The sequence below is a fragment of the Cupressus sempervirens genome, chromosome 5 (assembly GCF_028749045.1).
Source record: "Cupressus sempervirens isolate cs-2001-9-10 chromosome 5, ASM2874904v1, whole genome shotgun sequence".
Lineage (NCBI taxonomy): Eukaryota > Viridiplantae > Streptophyta > Pinopsida > Cupressales > Cupressaceae > Cupressus > Cupressus sempervirens.
In genome coordinates, this window is record NC_143122.1 from 1,044,739,637 (window position 1) to 1,044,755,771 (window position 16,135).

General features: G+C 40.5%; 1 protein-coding gene across 8 annotated transcripts in view; it reads left to right on the forward strand.

The window, feature by feature from the left end:
* ABCC13 (multidrug resistance-associated protein 11) overlaps positions 1 to 16,135 on the forward strand; it is a 412,318-nt gene that overhangs the window by 63,600 nt on the left and 332,583 nt on the right. For all 8 annotated transcript variants that reach the window (XR_016365178.1, XR_016365179.1, XR_016365177.1 and 5 more), the window contains exon 6: positions 14,739 to 14,851. Coding sequence is in view for 4 of the 8 variants with exons in the window: in XM_089833423.1 (XP_089689549.1) it covers positions 14,739 to 14,851 (113 nt within the window). In the remaining 4 variants the exon portion in view is untranslated. The remainder of the gene's footprint in view (positions 1 to 14,738; positions 14,852 to 16,135) is intronic.

The following is a 16,135-nucleotide window of genomic DNA, read 5'->3' on the forward strand; positions in this document are numbered from 1 at the left end:
TGCGCGAAGGTAGATAGGATTGCTGCCGAGAGAGCTTTGGCGGTTGAGAGGGAGGCTATAGAGAAGTTAGTGGTGGATTTGGCCAGCCAGCAAGCAGCGTGGGCAGCTGAGCGGGCAACGCTGTTGCGGGATAAGGATGTAGTAGAATAAGAATTATAGTTGGCAAAGACGCAGGCTATGGATGCGGTGCTTCTTCTGAAGGAGGCCGTCAAGGTTAATTCACGGATATAGAAGGATTTGAGCATCCGGACGGAGCAGCTCTATGAGTTGCATCGACAGCAACATCCTTCAGGGGCACCACCTTCTCTCTAGTATTTTTTTTTTTTGTTGTATGTGGGTTGTCTCCTATTTTGTTAGTCGTCAAGAGACGACTTTTCTTTTTGGGGGGATGATGTCGTCGGTAGATTTTGCATTCTGTAGCCGACTGAGTTATGCTGTCGGAGATTTTGTATTTTGTAGTTGACGACTAGATTAGTATTGTTATGTAGTTGACGGACCCCCTTTGGGAAGGTTCGGTGGGAAGTATTTATACCTCGTCTAGGATCATTGTAAATCATCCTATCTTATCTTATGCTCTATATGTAACTTGTTGGTATATGCGAATAAAGGAGTACTGTGGTTGCTGTTCTTATTCATTGTCTGTGTGCATCAATGAATTAATCTATGCGGTAAACAATTTTCGAGGGACAAACCTCCGCCCAGGAAGCCATTGGTGGATGAAGCTACCAGACAGGAACTTTGAAGGAAGAAATTATGTTTCACTTGCAAGGGACCTTGGGAGCCTAGCCACAAGTTCCTCGGAAAGGGGAAGATCTATTACATTGAGGTCATGTCCAATGATGAGGACGAACAGGAAGAAATGCCAGCCAAAGAGAACCAACCTCATAATGACACCAACATGGTTTGTTTAAATCGTACGGAGAGAATTGCAGCTTTGGTACGACGCGGAGGAACTATTGCCTTAGTCGGTAGCCCAACGTGCACAGTTTTTCGTGTACGGGGAACCCTTCAAGGACAAAGGGTTATGGTGATGCTGGACAACAGAGCCACTCTAAACTTCATTAACTCATCTTCGGTGAAGCAAAGAGGTCTACCTATGGAGGCACATGTAGGCTTTCAGGTTAAGGTTGTTGGAGGGACTCTTCTGCCTTGCATACACCTTGTTCCTCAGCTAAGTATCGCAATGGCGAATCACACGTTGACTGAGGATTTCTTTATAGTGGACCTTGATGACATGGAGGTTATTCTAGGCATACAGTAGATGGAGACACTGGATGAATACACTCAGAGTTTCAAACGGATGGACTTCATGTTTGTTGTCGATGGAAAGAAGATTGTCCTCTGCGGAATGGAAAATGAGGGTCCGAAGAAAGTTTATGCGCATCGGACGGAGGCAATTTTTCGGCGTGATGACGTTGCGTAGGTGGCACACTATTTTATCTCGGCGGAATCTAGAAGAGGACAAAAAACACCTCCACAAGATGATGAACTCCATAATATTTTAAGTAAACATGATAAAGTTTTCATGGACATTCCTCCTGGCATACTGCCACATTGAGGGTTTGAACATATTATCGAGTTGGAAGCAGGAGCCAAGCCGGTCATAACCACACTGTACCGCCATCCCAAGAAATTCAAAGATGAGATTGAAAAGACGATTCAGGAATTGCTAGAGAAAGATGGATTCGTCCAAGTTCTAGCCCTTTCGCATCATCTGTGATATTGGTCAAAAAGAATGGGACGATGCACCTGTGTGGACTATTGCGCGTTGAACAAAAAAAATAAAGAATAGATATCCCATTCCAAGGATAGATGAGTTGCTGGATGAATTGCATGGTGCAGTCTATTTTGCAAAAATAGATATTCGTTCTGGATACCATTAGATCCGCATGAGGGAGGAAGATGTAGAGAAGACGGCCTTTTGTTGTCACTACGGACATTATGAGTTTCTGGTTATGTCGTTTGGATTGACCAATGCACTTGCTACATTCCAATCATGCATGAATTGCATCTTCAACAAACAATTGCGTAAGTACTTATTGGTATTTTTTGATGTTCTTATTTATAGCAGGACATGGGAGGATCACCTGAAGCATCCAAATGAAGTCCTAAGTATCATGGAGGAATAGTCTTTGTTCCAAGCAATCCAAGTGTGAATTTGGTATGATAGAAATATTGTACCTGTGGCATGTTGTCAGTAAATACGGAGTTCAAGTGCATCAGGAGAAGATTCAGGCTATCCTTAATTGGCCTCCCTCAAAATCACTCACAGATTTACGAGGATTTTTTTGACCGTGCAGTTATTAGTAGAGGTTCATTAAAGGATTCTCTCAGCTCAGTGCACCCTTAACGGATCTGACAAAGAAGGGGTCTTTCCAGTGGAACGAAAAGGCACAACTCACCTTTGATAAGCTGAAAGAGGCCATGAGCACTTGTCTCGTACTTGCATTACCTGATTTCACTCGTCCGTTCATTTTGGAGTGCGACGTGTCCAGAGAAGGCATTGGAGTGGTACTGATACAAGATAGACATCCTATAGCTTATGAGAGTAGGAAGCTTACGGCAACAGAATGCCTATATTCCATCTACTACAAAGAAATGTTGGCCATTTTACATGCACTGACCAAGTTCCAGCAATATCTGGTAGGTGCCAAGTTTGTCGTCCATACGGATCACAACAATTTGAGATATTTTCTGGAGCAACGAACTTGAACGAGAGGCAACAAAAATGGGTAAGCAAGGTTCAAGCTTTTGATTTTGACATTGAATATGTGAAAGGGAAGAAGAACGTGGTTGCAGATGCCTTGGCTTGGAAACCCACCATCTGCTCACTAGACCAGATTTCAATTGATTGGAAGGCACATCTATTAGTTGAATACTCCAAAAGCACATTTGCCTGTGAGCCAATGGATGGCCACACCTAGGATGATCGGTATAGAGTGGTGGATGACATCATCTACTATAAAAATAAGATATATTTGGTGCCAGAATCCAAATTGATGCAGAAAATCTTGAAGAAAGTACATGACTCACCCCTAGCAGGACACCCGGGTTTCCTCAAACTTATAGAAGTCTTTGGGAGAGGTTTTCATGGAAAGGACTTAAAGGGGACGTGTTGCAGTATGTAAGAAAGTGTACGATTTGCTAGCAGAACAAGGCCGAACATACTCTACCTGTGGGGCTGCTAAAACCTCTGCCAATTCTAGAACATAAGTGGGAAAGTATATCAATGGATTTGATAACAGGGCTTCCCAAGGTGAACGGAAAGGATTGTATTTTCGTGTGGTTGACAGATTGACAAAGTATGCACATTTCTTTGCCATTCACTCAGACCTTCAGGCTGTACAAATTGACAATCTGTTTTTTAGAAAAGTCTTTCGTCTACATAGGTTACCCCGAAACATCGTCAGTGATCGGGATGGGCAATTCATCTTTATCTTCTGGACAGAATTTTTTCGGATGGTAGGGACAGTGTTATCGCCAAGTACTAGTTACCACCCGCAGACAGTTGAACAAGTAGATACTGTGAACAAATGGCTCAAAAGTTACCTTCGGAACTACATCTCGGCACAACGACGAGCATGGGTCAAATGGTTACATCTAGGAGAATATTGCTACAATACCACATACCACATGTCCATCGGAATGACACCATTCAAAGCTCTGTATGGGTATGAACCCCTCTCCTTCATCGACACAGTTCTGGGTGATAGACGCGCACCAAGGGTGAGGGACTAGCTTCAAGAGGGACAGGACATACTGAGATGCTTGAAGGAAAACTTGCAACGGGCACAAAATCAACAGAAGATGTACGCTGACAGACACAGAATAGAGAGGCGTTTCGAAGTAGGGGATTTGGTCTATCTCTGGCTCCAACCATACCGACAATCTTCATTGAAGGAAAAAGGAAAGGAAAAATTGAAGTCACGATTTTATTGCCCCTATCGTGTAGTTCTTCGCATTGGCAAAGTCGCGTACGAATTGGAACTTCCGTAGGGAAGCCGTATTCATAACGTTTTCCATGTCTCCTGCTTGAAGAAGGTTGTAGGGCAGAATGTCACGGTGGCCACAAACCTTCCACCGCTCAATGAAGAAGGAAAGCTCATATTGGAACCAGTTGAGATCATCGAAGTATGTGAGAAGACTATGCAGAACTGCACTGTGAAGGAATATCTGGTGTGTTGAAAACACTTGCCATTGGACGACGCGACATGGGAAGACGAGCACATTCTCCAGCACCCAATATTACATTTGCTCAAGGACAAGCAAAATTTGGGATGAGAGGACTATAATGTTCCCGTTATTAAATAAATCATTTATCGAACTATTATAACGGGCCGATTTATTTTATGTATCTCGGACCCATTTTTATTTTGTTTCTGTAGTTTGTCGCCGTTGGCTATCTTTGTACACCCTCAGAAAGTTTCCCGACGGGTAATTAAGCACTGCTTGTAGGTAGTCTTAGGTATGCAATTTTGGATTATTTCTTATACAGCGAATTCCAATTGGGATTCTCTATTGTTCGCCATTTCAGAAGTGAAAGATCTTCCCTATTTGGTTCTTCCAGTTTCGGTGGGATTCAACTCTCACCCTATTTCGTCACTTGTAGCACTTCGCTCGGATTTGGCAAATCGGAGCACTATTATCTTGCGAATTGATGAAGTCATGATTATCAAATTGTCTTGTGTTGAATGAATAAGGTATTTCATAAACATTCTGTGTTTTTTCCTTGCATTTTATTGTCCCATCTATTATATGCAAGTTCCATATTACATCCCATGTGACTTTCACCCTACTCCTGTGTGGTATCCATTGATTGTATGACCCTCTTCAGCCCAACCATACGGCCTCCTTGTACGGCTTCCCACACCCATTGTATCCACTGTACAACCAAATAACTTCTACCGTACGGACACATAGTCCATTGTACGGCTATCTTGTCTGCACCGTATGGCCGCCTTGTTACCACTATACGACTTGCAATCTTCCACTATATGGCCTCCAACATCGTCCGTACTCCCCTCCATAACCCACATTAATGTACGACCCCAGTTCTAGTGTATCTGTACTTAATTGTTACACACACAATAGTGATCAGGAACCTTATACTTGTTTGTCGCATCCCACAGAGGTCAGGAACATTACATATATCAACAGATTAGTGGGACTTGGTATCATGTAGAGGTACAACTTCCTAATGTTGTATTCTGCTATACCCAATCAGCAAGGCTTAGGAAATCCTTCCGTGTGTTCATATCTGTTCGGGACGGGAGGGATGTCTTGACAACTTCCGACCAAGCAATTGATATTCCCTGTGTGTGGTCTTCGATAGTTCCTTCTTGAAAGGATCTCAAATTCGAATTAGACCTGACTGTAAGCACAACAAAGTGAGAAGTTCATTAAACCTCAACTTTGAATCAGTTGAGAACTAATAATAATATTCTGTAATAGGCAAGGTAATGGCAGCAAGAGCTTTGGTCTTGATTGTTCCCATGATACTTCTTTAACCAAACGAGTTAGTAATATTGTTCAAGCCTAGGTGTTTAACATGTTCAAAACATACTCCAGCTCATCCAACATTCATGGAATGCATCAACATTGCTAGCTATCAAGGCTCTTTCAATAACAACCGTTTCAAACCAAATCCCTTCTCAAACAACATACAGATGTTATCGAACGGGAAAATGCTTTGGATTTAACGGAGATAACTCTTTATCCTATATGCGTCACTCTATTCTGGGGACATCCCTGTAACTGTCATTCAACTTCTTCTTTGACTTCATCAAACTGGCATGAAGGGAACCAGAATAAACAGAAAATGACTCAACACAAGATCTCCTCTGCTGGCTGGTTGGTTCTTTCCAATTACTTGCTTGCTTTTACCATTTCTTAACAAATATAACCACCGACTCTAGAGACTCTTCCTACTTGCCATACCGGCAATTACCAATACCCAGAAGTGACCCCTTGTTTCATGAAAGATGATCTGGTTATGCTAGTGCCTCCGAATGTGAGGCTTGGTCTTGTCAACACTACTTTCATAAGCTTCCACCACCATCAGAATTCCTTCCAGAAAAAATATTTAGAACCATATAACACGAAGTCCGGTTGCATGATCCTCTATGTTAGCAATATTAATAAGTCTTCTAGAAAGCGCTATAAAGTCATGCAGATACATGAAGAAACCATCTTCTTCAACAAGATTTGTTTTAATTGACTATGCTTCACTTGTGCAGGAAATCTGATGCTGCAAGAGACTCGGATTCTTCTATCGACAGTATTGAGCGGCAATGCTTGAAGCAAAATTTATATGTATCTATTCACCCATCCAGGAGCATCTCATGGCAATAGCAAGGTTTTATATACAACAACAACCAGGCTCATCTAACGTCCTTGATAAATAACACCAAGTAACACTCGAGCCTCTTGGAGGAATATCAAATAGCTAAGTCTGATACCCGTCACTGGCCAATACAACTTTCCTTGCATATGTGATACGACTATCAAATACACCAATTCATTGGAAGCTCTAATTACCACACTTTGTAGTCATCAACCCCATAAAGTAAAGCACCAACTTCACTTAAATATGAAATTCCACCTTGACAGTGTTGCTATCTCAATAGATGATGGATTCACTATATTGGCACAAATTTTGATTAGAAGCTTACTTAAAAAATTTGCTGCAAGTTGTCGTTGGTAGAAATTGTGTATCGGCCGACGGGTCCCTTCGGAAAGGAAATTGTGTATCGGCCGACGGGTTCCTTCGGGAAAGTTCTTGTTATGTAGCCGACGGTGAATAGTTTGTAGCGGACATAATGTATCTGGCTGACGGATACCTTCGGGAAGGTTCGTCGGAAAGTATTTATAACCCCTTCGGGAAGCATTGTATTCATCTTATCATTATGATATCATATGAGAAAAGCATAATGTACTGTTGGCTTATGCGAATAATAATAGAAGTTCTGCTATTTGCTGTTCGGTATCCGTATCGATTTCCTGTGTGCTTCGCTTAATTAGTCCATACGGTAAACACAAGTCTGATCAGATTCTGAGTAAAATTCTGATAATACTCTCGTCAAAAACAATGTACATATCTACAATTAATCTTCAGAGTCTTGTTATAAATGTGCAACTGATTTTCAAAAGCTTTCATTATCTGATTTATATTTTCAGCATTAAACTCCTTTTATATTTCACATGTATTCTCTGAACTTGGTCTATATATCAGATAGCCTTGATATGATGATCTACCTTATACATATTCCTTGTGTGTTTTTAAGAGTTTGTCACTTAATGACAAAATGGTTGAGACTTTTATTAAATATCAAGTTTTTTTCCTCTTTAAACAGAGTTTTACCTTTTACTAACAAAACGAACTTTATAATAAATTAGTGATGTTATCACTTGCTTATCTCTTAATCACCTTTACAATTTCTTGGGTTATGATTTATTTTGAAAAGATGAAAATTATAATCGCTGCCCTTCTATACTCATTGCCAATCACTAATATCATAATTCTGACTTGGTGTGATTTTGCGTACATAAAATAAGATGGTTGTCATTACACACACACACAGACACACAAACACATACACATTGGGCTTATGATAATGATCACTGCTTTTATTTCAAACTTAGAATCAAACAATTGTATTTCCTTGGCCATAAGTATCTCATGTAATCTTAAGGATAAAATTTGAATCTAAGAAAAGATGAACATATCTGCAGTTACGAGTTCTGAGCCAATAGCATATCCAAGAGGACAGTTGTTCTTTCGATTGTGGTTTATGAATTTACTTGAGTCATTTCAAACCTTAGATTCAGGATTTGTTGATGAAAGAAAGAGTTCACATACTGTTTGAGACTGCGGTACCTATCTTACACATTAATATTCTTTTCTTTCACCACGGCTAACCAAGATCTTTTCTCTTTTGGATCTTGATAAGCTCTGTGTATTACCATCTGCAGTTGTCTGTCTTCATTCTTGACTTAAGTGATTTATCTTTAACTGATATTTCAGCTTTGTTGACAGTTAGCATCATGCAAGGAAGGAACCTGGATGTCACATGATACTGATCTTGTGCATTAAGCTTAGTTGTTGTTGTTGCTGAAAAGGACATATTGATGTTTGTATTGATTCCATAATATATTGATTGATTTTTCCTCATTATAATATAGCAGTTGCATATGACAATCGTTCCTTTACTTTCTATGCTGCTCTCAAACACAAAGCATAAGTGAATAACATTTTAGGTCAATGTTAATAATGTTCTTATCAATGTGATCACTGCAATAACTTTGTTTTGTTATAACTGACAGTTTTAGATGTCTATGTTTACCGCATAGGTTAATTAAGAAATGCACACAGATAATGAACACGAACTCGAACAGCAGAACTCTTCTTCTTATTCGCATATGCCAAGATATTACATTAGGTTATAATGATGATGATTACAGTGATCCCGAAGGGAGATATAAATACTGTCCGAGGAACCTTCTCGAAGGTATCCGTCGGCCACATACAACATGTTTACTACAATAATAGAACCTTTTGGATACATCCCGATACATGTCGGCCTGATGGCACACATCTCGATACACTGACAAAAACCTCCCGATACATTGTCGAGAACCTCTCGATACTCCGTCGGGAACATCCTAATACACTGTCGGGAAACTCCCGATACCCTGTCGGGAACCTCCCGATACCCTGTCGGGAACATCCTGATACACTGTCGGGAACCTCCCGATACACTGTTTCCTGACGACATCATCCCCCCCAAAAAGAAAAGTCGTCTCCCGACGACTAGACAACAAAAACTCTCCTTAGCTGAGCTTGGTAGCCACTCGTGCTGTTTAGTCTGCTTCCAACTCTGGGTCCACTGAGCCAAGTGTCGCTGAAGTGCCTTCAATTGGATGATCGACTCCTCTCGAGCTCTCTACGCATCCACCAAGACAGCTTCTCGGCCAACACCTACTCCTAGTGCCTTTGGTACACAAACAATCCATGCCTGCAGCAGCTTCAAGTCTTCTCAACTGGTCACACTTCACAACTGATATCCGCAACGACTGGAGGTCTAGGGGGCAACGCCCCTCGAACCTGCCGCCAAGACCAAATTAGCACTCCGAAACCCACACAAAACTGCACGGACACACTATTTTTGTCATTTTCTGCCGATTCTACACTCTTTCTGGCAACCACTGATGCTTCCCCTTCCCTTTGGCATCATTTGCTACTCATTCTGAACAACTTGAATCTGTCATCTTTTTTCAAAAAAAAAAAAAAAAACCTCGTCATCATTCTCCTGCACTGCCAATACATAGCTACTGTGCTTCGCTCTTTTTGCATCGCCATATGGCTGATGTGCCTCGATTCTTTCTTCAATTTTCCAACATGTGCTACTGTACGGTGATACAACTTGAATACATCGTATGGGATTAACACTTTCAATGCTGAATGCTGTTGTTCAGAAAGAAGTTGTACTGCTCAATATGGACACCTCTTGAAGCCGTATGGTGTTCAAATTGTACTCCAGCTGTGTCCATACGGTGACGAATGCCTTCAGTGCTTCAAGAAGAAATGACTTGTTTGACAGACTGGAAACCGTACGGGATTCATTTTTCAATTCCAAGCCGTACGGTGATATGAATTTAGAAACCGTACAGTGAGTGACTAGGAAAACCGTACGGTGGCCATTTGGACTCTTACTAAGTCCGTACGACGAGATGTCTACTGCTCCTTAACAATGCCGTACGGTCACTTGACTATACGGTGCTCTTCTCTCTTTTTTTTTGTTTCTGTTTTTTTTTTTTTTGATAACAGATAACTCTGTACAATATTTACATATATACAGTACTTATAGTCGTTCTTGTCTCAGTTGTTCATCCACGGAGGTGTGTTACTTCTTTCACGGTAGACATTCAACTTCCACCTATTCACTGCGTTGGCCACCTCCTTTCCATCTAGTATCCATGGTTTTATTGCTCCGTTATCACCCACTTCTCGAATCTGATATGGCCTGACCTATTTAATTTTGAACTTGCCTGGTTTGATCTCATTCCAGTCGTCGTACTTCAACACCCACTGTCCGAGTTGATACTTGCTATGCCTATTCTGTGTCATCTCCATATCGCCCAGTTTGTTCTCGAAGCTCGCTACCATGGACTCTGTCGGCTGCCCCTTCTGTCCGTCAATAACACATCCACTCCGTACTGCTGCAACTTTTATTAAACCCTTCCACTTTGTTTCTTGTGCAGATCGTATGATGTGTCTTCCTTGTTGCTGGCACCTTTCTACTATATCTGTGGTTCGACGTAATACTTTCTTCTTACGTGGTCGTACAGTGGAATCTTTCTTCCTTTCGGGTTCGTATTGTATGTTCTTTCCTTCAGCTTGAGTCATGCCCGCATTTCCTTCTTTGGCTTCTCTGTGTTGTTTTGAACATTCATTTCCTCCTTCGGCTTCTCCATGTTCCTTCGGACATTCATTTCCTCCGTCGGCTTCTCTGTGTTCCTTCGGACTTTCATTTCCTCCTTCGGCTTCTCTGTGTTCCTTTGGACATTCATTTCCTTCTTTCTTACCTTCGTCGATCCTTAGCATATTACAACTTGGAAAGAGCTCGTAATCCATCTGCCAGTGGTAAAGACCATTTACTGAATCCAGATCGTCATCTCGTTCCAATCGTAGGACTCCCTCCTGATAGGGTTCCATACTCTGCCTCCTCTCATCCTCTTCTCCTTCGGAATTCGACGATAGAGCTTCTTCTCCAACCATCTGAGTGTGTAGATCGATGACATACTTCCGGCCTTTGCTTTCAAGTGAAAGTATTTTTCTTCCAATCGTGTTTTGCCTTGGCTTGTATCAGCCACCCCTGACCCATAATAGCATTGTACCCTTTCCGCCTTAGAGGAATCACAACGAAGTCCAACAGGAATGGTTGTGTTCCAATTGTCACTAGTTGCGCTATGAGTATTCCCAATGGCTTGATTCCATGTTGATCGGCTGTTAACAACTAGAAGGTAGGTGGCCACAATGTCGGCTGTCCCAACTTCCTCCAGGTATCCTCTAGTAGCACATTGACACCAGACCCTTCGTCCACAATCGTGTCTGTTAGTATAGTCCCTAGAATGCCCATTTTGACAACCGATGGATAGCATCCGGATGAAAGAGCTAATAGCATTGGGTCTTCTGCACTTGCGTCTCCCTGTTTCTCCTTTTCTTGCTCTACTGGTTACTTAGCAATTGGAACTATATTCATGAGTGCTGTACGGAGTTGAGGCATAGTGAGCAACAAATCATTGATCTTGATGGGTACCTCGGCCTGTAATATTTTCCTTACAATGTTTTGTTCTGCACAGTTTCGTACAGAGGTACCAGGTGTGTCCTTCAGGTGCGCCGTTTCTCCTTGCGTTGCTTTTTGGATCTCTGCACGGGCTTCCTCCAGTCTCTTCTTTTCCTCCGTCGGATCAGGGTAGAGCTTCGCCTACTTCCGAGTGATAGCCAAAACTTCTTCCTCGTTTGTCCCGACGGTAATCAAGTTTACTCCGAACTTCGGGCACTTAGTATCATCATGATCACCAGGTTCACACCATCGGCATAACAGCTTCAGTGTGTTCGCTGTTGTACACCCTCGGGCGAAGTGACCCCACAGATTGTATGCGCGGCATTGAACTATCGGTCAGCCATTCGCATCATACTAGATTCGACTTCCGCCATTATTGTTGTTGCCACTATTGTTGTTATTGTTTTGACCTTGCCGATTATTTCTATATCCTCCTGACGTGGCACCCTCTGTACTGTTTTTCCCGCTTCCTGCAGACACAGACGCTTCCTGTGTCAGGAACACTTGCTGCGGTGTTCTTGTTTTCAGATTGAAAAGACATTCTTTTACCGAGTGTCCCATAATCTGGCAGATCTTGCAAAATTGCTCTTTCGGGCAGGATCCCTTCGTATGGCCTTCCTTCTTGCACTCCGTGCACCATAGTTCATTGCCTTTAGTTTCTTTGTTCATGTTCTTAAATTCCTTCATCCTCCGAATCATGTGTTTCTGAAGGGCACGAACCTTCTTGTTGCTACCCTCATCATCACTGCTATCTTCTCCTGAAGAGGCGTCATCATCTGAATCGGATGAACTATTCTTCTTCTTCTTCTTGGTGTTCTGCTCACTTTCCAAGTTCATTGCCCGGTTATACGCTTCAATGTATGTCAATGGTGGCACGATCTTCATCTTCTTCCACAGCTTTGGGTGAAGGCCTTCAATGAACCATCTCTTCTATAACCCGTCAGCTGGCTTATTCTCCATCTTATTGATCAAGTCCTTCAATTTCCTTACGAAGACTCAGACTGTTTCATTCTTCCCTTGCTTAGTATTGAATATCTCCGCTACAATTTCATTATCATCGCGCAGGAGTTGAAATTTGGCGATGAACTCCTTTTTAATGTTATCCCAACTGTTTAACTTTTGTGGATCAGTATCAGTAAACCAATCAATTGCAACACCCCGTAGGGTTGCCGGAAATTGTCTCATCCATTCATTTGTATCCGTTATGCCATTAGCTCTCCAAATTGTTTCACAGGTTTTACAATGTCGGATAGGATCAGCTGCTCCATCACCATCAAATTTAGGTAACTTCTCCTTTGGTCCTGCCATCCCGACGCTCATGCTTGGTATTCCGATGCTCACACTTGGTATCCCGACGCTCACACTTAGTATCCCGACAGCTGTGTTTGGTGAAGAAGGGTCTCTGTTAAGTGAATCTGTTCCTTCTGAAAGTGGATCCTGGACGAAGAGTTCACTCCACGCTCTTGCTCCTTCGGCACTCCGAGCCGTGTGAGTCAATTCTCTTCCGTCTGGACTGTCTTCCCTCGGTGAACACCAATTCAAAAACTCCTCCCTTGCCTCTTCCACCAATTCCATCCGTTGTCGCGTCTCCTCCAACAATGCTTCCGCGCTTCTGCGTCCGTTTGCAGCAATCTTCTGGAACCTCTTTCTGCGTTCGACTTGCTGCGCAAAAATCAAATCTCCATGTGTGGCGTGTATTTCGTCCTTGTCTTTTAGCTTGTTCTTATTCTTGTTTAGCTGATTTGGCATTACTCTTCATTCTCCTGCCTTTCCAGGTCCATCCGGCAATGGCGCCAAATGTTTATCGCATAGGTTAATTAAGAAATGCACACAGATAATGAACATGAACTAGAACAACAAAACTCTTCTTATTCGCATATGCCAAGATATTACATTAGGTTATTATGATGATGATTACAATGATCCCGAAGGAAGATATAAATACTGTCCGAGGAACCTTCTTGAAGGTATCCGTCGGCCACATACAACATGTTTACTACAATAATAGAACCTTTTGAATACATCCCAATACATGTCGGCCTGACGGCACACATCCCGATACACTGACAGAAACCTCCCGATACACTGTCGGGAACCTCCCGATACCCCGTCGGGAACCTCCCGATACACTGTTTCCTGACGATAGTCTATTGCTATCATAGTTGTTTTCTTTCACTTGGGTGTTTCATTAGATTAAAATCGATAGATACTGATCGAGTTCACTTTAGCAAATTGGTCTGTCTATCAAATCTTTTGGTTTCATCACTGTTTAACAGGGATGGCTGTGAATATTGAACTGATCTTTGTACTTGAAAGGAGACTGCTGTTATGGAGATGATTTCCATCTAGTATTCATTGTTTATTATAAACAATCCTTCGAAACATTCCTTTTTATAAACTGTATTCTACATGGAGTCAGAACCTTGCTGCCTGAATATCAACATAGCTACTATATATATATATTTATCTGTTCTTATTTATATCAGTGATGTCTCCTCCAGATTGCTTTCTATCCATATTGTTGTTCCCATATCAAAACAAAAGGATATAGCCACTACATCTTCAATGAACACTCTATTGTCTTGATAGTGCTGATTGCTGTCTCCATCATTATAATCTTGGCTAGTTACTATTTTTCATTTCAGGATCTACATGGAGATATATATTTTTAAATCTTTAATTTAAACATATATCTATGTCATTCTTCTAATTTTACTAAAAATGTATACCAAACAATTCATGACATGTTGATGACAATAAGCTAACTAATAATCTTGCTCATGCTTGTAAACCCCTTTGACATCAATGACAATATTTCCAACAATGTTGCTACTTGTGAGAGTGCTTCCCCAACTCACATAGTGGATACTTGGAAAATGAATCAACACATAAGTGTGCAGGCAAAGAATAATCACTGTATGAAGCATTTATAATCTCTTTATTGTAATTGTTTCTGTTGTATGTCTGAGTTTTTACTTAATCCTATTTATTGGTACTGGAAAATTATAGATTTACAAATATTCTGGCTAGCAATATCAACTAGGAAGTATTCTCCTATTTCTGATATAACAAATTCTCATTCTTGGCTTTCTAGGCCATTGTACTTCTATGCACCATACCTTTTTGGTTTCATGAATAGAAGTGCAGTATTCTATCATCTCTTAGCTTTGATGCGTAATGCATTTACACAAATATGTTTTAAATAATTCAAGTTGTATGGAATCGTTAGGTGTTGTAGAAGACTGTCTTGAAGTATTTTATAGCGTAAAGTCCACTTTTACCTAATTCTCATATAACTGTAATGGCTGGGTTCTTGATAATTATGACTTTTTATTCAAAGCTACCGACGTGGGTTCTGGAGTTAATAAATTTTTAAATTCTTGTCATTCACAGGGTTTTTTATCCACATGCTTCAAGGAAATTTGCTCTTTCAGCATCGAAATAACTTTTGGGTTGATGATCTTAATCTTATGGATTAAGAATTTATCTGACATTTCAGTCAACAGGTTCTTCCTTCTCTTTTGGAATTCCTTTATTCAATGGCCAATTCTATATTGAGAATGGTTTATTTGTAGCACTGTGAATTGGTTATTTGCAATTTACTTTGTATTTCTACGTTTACAGTTATATCTTGTAAGAACTGTATTACGCATTGCATCGTAAAGTGAAGTACATCTTATCTTCTAACAATGTACACGGTATGAACCTTTTGATCAGATGTAGGGAGTTATAACTGTTTAAAGGTTAGCTGGCTTTTTTATGTTCCTGTTAGGGTGCATATGTTCATTGTAACATGAAATGTGGAATGTTTCTCCGAGGTGATATTGGCGAACTTGGTTGATGAGAGCCAGTTATGCTAAAATGATATTGTATAATGTAATGGTCATTTAAGTCAATTATCTTAAGATGCATCTTGTATTTAATGAATCTAGTCAGTTAGATAGTTTAGTATATTTCTATTTTAGTTCTCAGTTAACAATTGTTTCTTTTAGAAACATCCTCTTTGTATTTCCTTATATAAGTAGCTTTCATCTCCTTTGTAATTACTCATTCAATCATTAAACTATCATTTCATGGTATCAAAGGCCATAGGTTAGTTTGTTTAGTTTCATACCCAGAATTGAATTCCAAATGTTCTTAACAATTTCTTATGGAAATTGTGTAAAATCCTAGAAATATTTTAGAAATTTTGAGATTTTTTTCGTTTTCAATTTCTTAACAGAAATCGAGTTTTCAAAAGAAAGGGTTTTTAGAATTGCAAATATCATAAAATTGTGAAGGTTTTTTGCAAATTTCGAAGGTCTTTCTACCAAGTGTGAGGGTATTTTGTCTTGGAATGTATTTATTGGAGGTTTTGTTTGTTGTGTTTGAGGGTTGCTGCATTTTCCCAATGGATGGAGGGTTTTCCAATTTTTTTTTCCCACAAAAGATCGTAGATAAAAAGTTTGTTGATTTTTTCTCCACAAAAAATCATGGAGGGTTCTTCATGATTTTGTCCTAAAGATCAGTCATTTTTTTTGGATTTTCCTATTTTTTTCATAATCCTGACCCTGCTGATGCATGGGGAAAGAAGTATGATCGTGATCCTTGGCTTTCAACAGACACTGCTTTAGCCACTTATCAGTTTTGTTACTATTTCTGGGCTCTGCCCACGTTTATGCTTTTCAATTAACTTTTCCTGCTCTGCCCAAGAGACTTGCATGGAGTGACTGTCCTTTTTCTGTTAATAGTGTAATTTTAATAATAATCTAATGGAAATGACCCATTCATTGAAAACAAAATCATGATTG